At 36.5% G+C, this 6,070-nt stretch overlaps 1 protein-coding gene across 1 annotated transcript; it reads left to right on the forward strand.

Moving 5' to 3' along the window:
* Nucleotides 1–2,232: 2,232 nt before the first annotated feature.
* LOC128882127 (carboxypeptidase M-like) lies at nt 2,233–5,151 on the forward strand. The gene is made up of 6 exons (XM_054133697.1): nt 2,233–2,244; nt 3,058–3,302; nt 3,437–3,570; nt 3,786–3,922; nt 4,139–4,326; nt 5,045–5,151. Exons 2-6 carry the CDS (start codon nt 3,059–3,061, stop codon nt 5,068–5,070), a joined length of 729 nt encoding a protein of 242 aa, XP_053989672.1. The 5' UTR covers nt 2,233–2,244; nt 3,058; the 3' UTR covers nt 5,071–5,151.
* The last annotated feature ends 919 nt before the right edge of the window (nt 5,152–6,070 follow it).

A 6,070-nucleotide genomic window follows, 5' to 3' on the forward strand; every position in this document is an offset into this window, starting at 1 on the left:
TTCGTGGAAACCGTCACATTTTTTTGCTAAGGTCTGTATAATATGCTGGACGCCGTTTCAAATATATTGTTTGAATTTTCTATCAAACATCACTATGACACTCTCTATCAATCTGTAACTATCCAAAACAATACATTTTCTATTGAATATTTTATCATTTTTACTTCAATTGTCCTTGTATCTATTTTTTAGTTATTAATCTCAGAACAGACGATCACATATTACAATATTCAGCAAAAATTTCTTTTACACCAAAGAGAAAATATATGTATATACTGCTTTAACAGTTTAGTAAATATTTTTTACTGTATTCACGGAGGAAAAATGAAAATTTATTTTCGTTACATAATCTAAAGAGTAACGTGATAGACTAGTATGATTCAAATGGCCAAAAATGGGAAAAAAAGATAACTTTTTGGTGACGATATTTTAAGCTATTTTGAAAGAAGATAAATTTTTGTGGGATTAAACGCAATTCGAATGTAAGAGGAAAAAATGTACGGGAAACGTTTTCTGAAACATCAAATGTCATTTATGTGAGTGCCGGGCAGCGGTACATGACAGTTCGTGTGAAAGATCGAAACCATTAAAAACTCTTTCACACGAACTTATTTTTCGTTGAGACTCCTACATATGGGGGCTCGTCCGGGATGGGGGGTTACAGCGGCAGAGGACCGGCCAGTCACGATGAACAACAATGCCACGCGAAGGACGGTGGAGCGGGCAACAATGAGGCGTCGAGAGAGAACAACGTTCCAGAAAGAGAGAGGGGAGTACACTCGCGAAAGAGGGTGCGGCGCGCACTGTTGTTAAGACGCAAAACCCGTGAGAGAAAGAGAGAGGGGAGTACACTCGCGAAAGAGGGCGCGGCGCGCACTGTTGTCGAGACGCGAAACCCGAGAAAACGGATCCGAGGATCGTGGCTTCGAATCCCCCCGTGCCTTATTTTTCGTTTAGACTCCTACAAATTATAATTTATTACAATTATTTACAATGTCCGTGTAGTAGTAAACAGGCTTTAAAGCAAAAAAAAAGAAACAAACTAGCTCCTTAAAATATATTAACAAGACCTCGTGAATGCAAAATTATTAGGTTCATTTGAAAAAGTTAAAAATAAAAAGAAAAGTAGGAGTAATTAGTTGAATTGGGTCAAGTTCACATAACAGACTCTTTGGACTTCAATAGTATTATTAGAATGTAAAATAGGGGTATCGTAAAGTGCATTATAGAATACAATAGTAGTCATCGAAATTATTTTAACCGAATTATTTTATTATTTTAAATAATGATATAGTCTGAATAGCGTGAATTGAAAGATGACACCGCGGTCATTGATAAGTGACTATGAAATACTTGATACAACAGTGTTTATAGCTTCCTGCAATTTTAATAATAGATCTGACACTGTATTTTGCTATTACTGAAAGTCCTCCACTTACGAATTGACCCAAATACTATGATTCTATACCGAAAGTAAGACACGTGGGGACGCCTAGCGCCTTGCGCGTGAGTTACAAATGCCGCAAAAGAAGATTCGATTGCATTCAAATAGTATGGTTTTAGAAACAGAAGCTGTTAGAATTAACACCCACGTGCGTCACTTAGAAAAGAGGATTATCTTCGTCAATTGAATATCATAAGGAGAAGAATATTAACCTGGAAGCAAAATTATCATATTTTATGAAGTATACTTATCGAGAGAGAAAGAGTCATAAGATTACTTGGATGAACTAAGAGTTATTAATTATTTAGATGAAACTAGGACACGTTATCGATTAAACAATATATCCTTTGTTTCTGATTTTCTATTAAAATAAATATATTCTATTAATTTCTGAGATATATATTTTTTACTAAAATTCATACATTACTTGTCAAACATGAACTTCTAATAAAATTTACATGACGAAGTGACCCCATAACTTTTCGCGTCATTTCTGTCCCAATGTTGCTTGGCATTACACGAGAGACGGGCGAGTCACGTATTTCCATCGCGGAAGTCCAAGAGCGCAAAATAGTACAAAAGAGGACGGAGTAGCCAAACGACAGGAGAAGTTGGCCAGCGGTGATATTATAGAGTCGGAACAGCTCATTAAAAATATAATACAAGTTTTCGCCGTTACCAACGAAATAACCGTTCTGAAAACTTTAATCGCGCGTTACTCGAAATCGCATCGTTCGCAACAATTATTTGATTGAATCTTTATCGATGATTGAATCTAATTGCATTATTTGGCTGACTATGTAAGATTTTTGTATTATACAACTATTTACGATATATTTATCTGGTAAATTCGAAATGCGAAAGGAAAACTTGGTCGATCGTATTAAACAGTAGAAAGTAAGAGAGTCCATGTTTGGTGGTTCATGAATATTTATAACAAACTAACAAACATGTGCTGAGCATCTGGACGGCACGGGACGAAACGGGAAACCGGAAACTGTAACAATGGAAAACAATGGAGTTGGATTCTGTGACATCACCCTCGGCGGACATTACGAGACAATGAAACGAAACATGTTGTACGCGGGATGTAGTTTTGCTCTATCAGTTTGTGTATTCAGAGCGAAACCGAAAGTTCGAAATAACTTTTATTCGAATCAAGGGTCACAGGTTTTTCCCAGTCTACGCTATAATGATTCAAAATACCAATGAACACAAACAAAAGAACGTGATATTATTGCACACATTCTTCTCGTACCCTTTCAATCTGGTACATATTTTTTTTTACAACGTCCTAGAAAACATTACAAATTTCAAATTTTAAATCATTAAATGATAACTGTGTCACAAACAGTCTTCTAATATTCTTCACGCAATATATACGACGTAATTCTTGAATCACCTGCTGCTCGTGAAATACGTCATTCACAAAAAAAAGAAATGATGGAAAAAATAATCTATGGACTGTATCCCGCCTGAGTTATATATAGTTTTCCGTTATACATTTCCAATAATAGTACAAAATTTCGATAAATTTGCTTTACTTATAACTCATTCTAAAAACGAACGAAGCGATCGACGAAGACCGAATTACCTTACTCTTCTATTTGCAGAATGTCTCGACTGATTCTCCTCTTTGTCTCCATGTTTGGAGCCTTTCATGGAACCGTAGCTGCCTCGCAACACGTTAACAAAGATCTCTCCAACCAGTACAATGCTCGTTTTCACGCTTACGAGGAACCGTACGGTATCGACTTCACATATCATAATTACGACCAAATGAGTCGTTTTCTACGCGCAACATCTCTTCGTTTCCAAAACCTAACTGCCCTGTACTCCATTGGGAAATCCGTGAAAGGTATGGCTATTTAAGACCCCCCTTTAAAATTATATTCATTATATTTATTACATTCGTTAAATTCGTTATATTAATTACATTCAAAATACTTATCAATAATAATGTGAAAAGAACTTTAAAATTCTATTCTTCAGGTCGTGACTTGTGGGTGATGGTTGTTTCCGCCTCCCCATACGAACATATGATTGGCAAACCTGACGTGAAATATGTAGCCAATATACATGGGAACGAAGCCGTGGGGCGTGAATTAATGTTGCATTTGATTCACGTAAGTAGTCTAACACACCTTAATTAATCTAATCGTTGACTCAAAATTCATATAAACACTCAAGAGGCACGTTGGTAACTTAATGATTGATCTTTAAAGAAATCATCCCCCTATTGTATGAATTTTTGAAAGCTCAAGTAGCGTTACATTTTGAAAGTAAACGTTTCGATTGTTCATTGTGTTCCGAGGCTAAAATTTTGATTTCCCATTTTTAGTACTTTGTGACGAATTATGGTTCGGATCCATACGTTACGTGGCTCCTCGACAATACTAGGATTCATATCCTTCCATCGATGAATCCCGACGGTTTCGAGGTTTCGAAGGAAGGATATTGCGAAGGTGCTCAAGGGAGGTAAGTCGTTTTAAATCTTCGTTGAGGTGTGTACTTTTTTTATAATTCTTTCATGTTCGTGTTTCTTTATTATTTGATTTCAGTATTTTAATCTTTCCATGTCTTTAACACTTATTCGCTTTCTGTAATCTGCTCTAAAAATTAAAATACTTCCTGTTTGCCATGAGAAAGACGCTATAAAACGGAATAAGCAACGATAAATAATGTTCTTGGCAGGTACAATGCACGTGGTTTTGATTTGAACCGAAACTTCCCCGACTACTTTAAGCAAAACAACAGGAAGGGCCAACCGGAAACGGAGGCTGTCAAAGAATGGGTATCAAAAATCCAGTTCGTGTTATCAGGAAGCTTACACGGAGGTGCCTTAGTTGCCAGTTACCCGTTCGATAACACGCCAAATTCACGTAAGTTTGTTTAAATATACACACTGGCAGTATATCAGTTAACACGCTCCTCAAATTTATCCATTCCTCCACGTCGTTCAAATTTATCCATTTGAAAATGTTATCCATAGACAGACATTTCCAAAATAAAGATTGAAGATTAATATTTATATAAATAAACTAATATATTGTCCAATGCAAGCTATACTTCGCGACAAGGTTATGAGACATTTTATAAAATTGTGAAAAAATTCGTTACAGGGATGAATTGAATTTTTTATTTATATTTTATATATTTTAAGAAACACGATGACTTATGGGATTTGAAATTTCAAAAGAACCTTTTCCCAATTAAAATATAAGTATTCATGAGAAGTCTTTGTTACACTAATCAACTTTCACAAAAAGGTTTGAATAATTATACGATAATTCGTAAAATGATAAGTGTCTTATAGTCTTCTCGCAGAATATGCGTACCGTGACTCACATAATTGATAAACTGGATCAATTTATTTTAAGAAAAAATACAACAAAGCAACTATCTCAATTAAGAAAAATTAATAACTCAAAAGTAAAAACGGTCGCATATTATGGTATTATCTTGAGACCACTAACGTTTGATCAACTGTGTGAATCATTATACGTATGTAAGTACACATGGAGTCAACAAGCCTTATATAAACACGAATGTTCCAAAGAAAACATTACACTTCAATTATATACGAATACTTTGTTGCAGCCACAAAGCAAATTATATTCCATTAATTGATATCGTTAAAAGCAATTTCATCGTGTTGTGTAACTTTTCATGCTGTCAGGAATATGCCGGTCAGCGCCGTTATGCGCAGGTACATAAATGTGTTTGCTAACTGAATGATCGATTCAAGATCTTCGTATCGATTTTTTGCGATTAATCACGCTTAGAGTTTAATCTAAAACACGCTATGGCTTACGAGCATATTAAGGGGGGGAGCTCGGTTGAGACCGCTGAAAATGAGACATTTTTTAAAGAATTTTTTCAAAGTAATGTATTAGACGGATCTGCATGAAACTTACAGGGTCTTTTATTGGACATTTGGCGATGACAAATCAAGTTTTTGGATACAAAATTGGACGTGGAAATAAAAAGATTTTCAATCTTAAAATGATTTGTCATCGCAAAATGTCCAATAAAAGACCCTGTAAGTTTCATGCAGATCCGTTTAATGCGTTACTTTTAAAAAATTCGTAGAAGAACGTCTCATCTTCAACGTCCCGAACCGAGCTTCCTCCTTAACAGACAAACGGTTCGAATGTATTTTGCTCAACGGTTAAGAAAATTCCAAGAGGCGATTATCCGACCCAAGACCTATACAGGAAATTCAGTGTTTCAGAGTTACACCTCGGCGCCGAGCATATCGCCCGACGACGACGTCTTTCAACACTTGTCGCTGGTGTATTCGCAAAACCATGGCTCCATGTACCAAGGTCTGCCCTGTTCGGCATCCCAGCCAGGATTCAAGAATGGCATCACTAACGGCGCCCAATGGTACCCGCTCACTGGAGGGATGCAAGACTTCAACTACGTGTGGAACGGATGCATGGAGATCACGTTGGAACTTTCGTGCTGCAAATATCCGCCAGCCAGCGACTTGCAGTTTTACTGGGACGAGAATCGCGCGGTAAGTTGCGAAAATGGGACATCGCGTAAGAACCTTGATAAATGGACGAGAAACCGCGATAATTCCATGAGAATCTTGATAATGGAAAGAGAAACCTCGTTAAA

This window comes from Hylaeus volcanicus, unplaced genomic scaffold (genome assembly GCF_026283585.1).
Source record: "Hylaeus volcanicus isolate JK05 unplaced genomic scaffold, UHH_iyHylVolc1.0_haploid 16086, whole genome shotgun sequence".
NCBI lineage: Eukaryota > Metazoa > Arthropoda > Insecta > Hymenoptera > Colletidae > Hylaeus > Hylaeus volcanicus.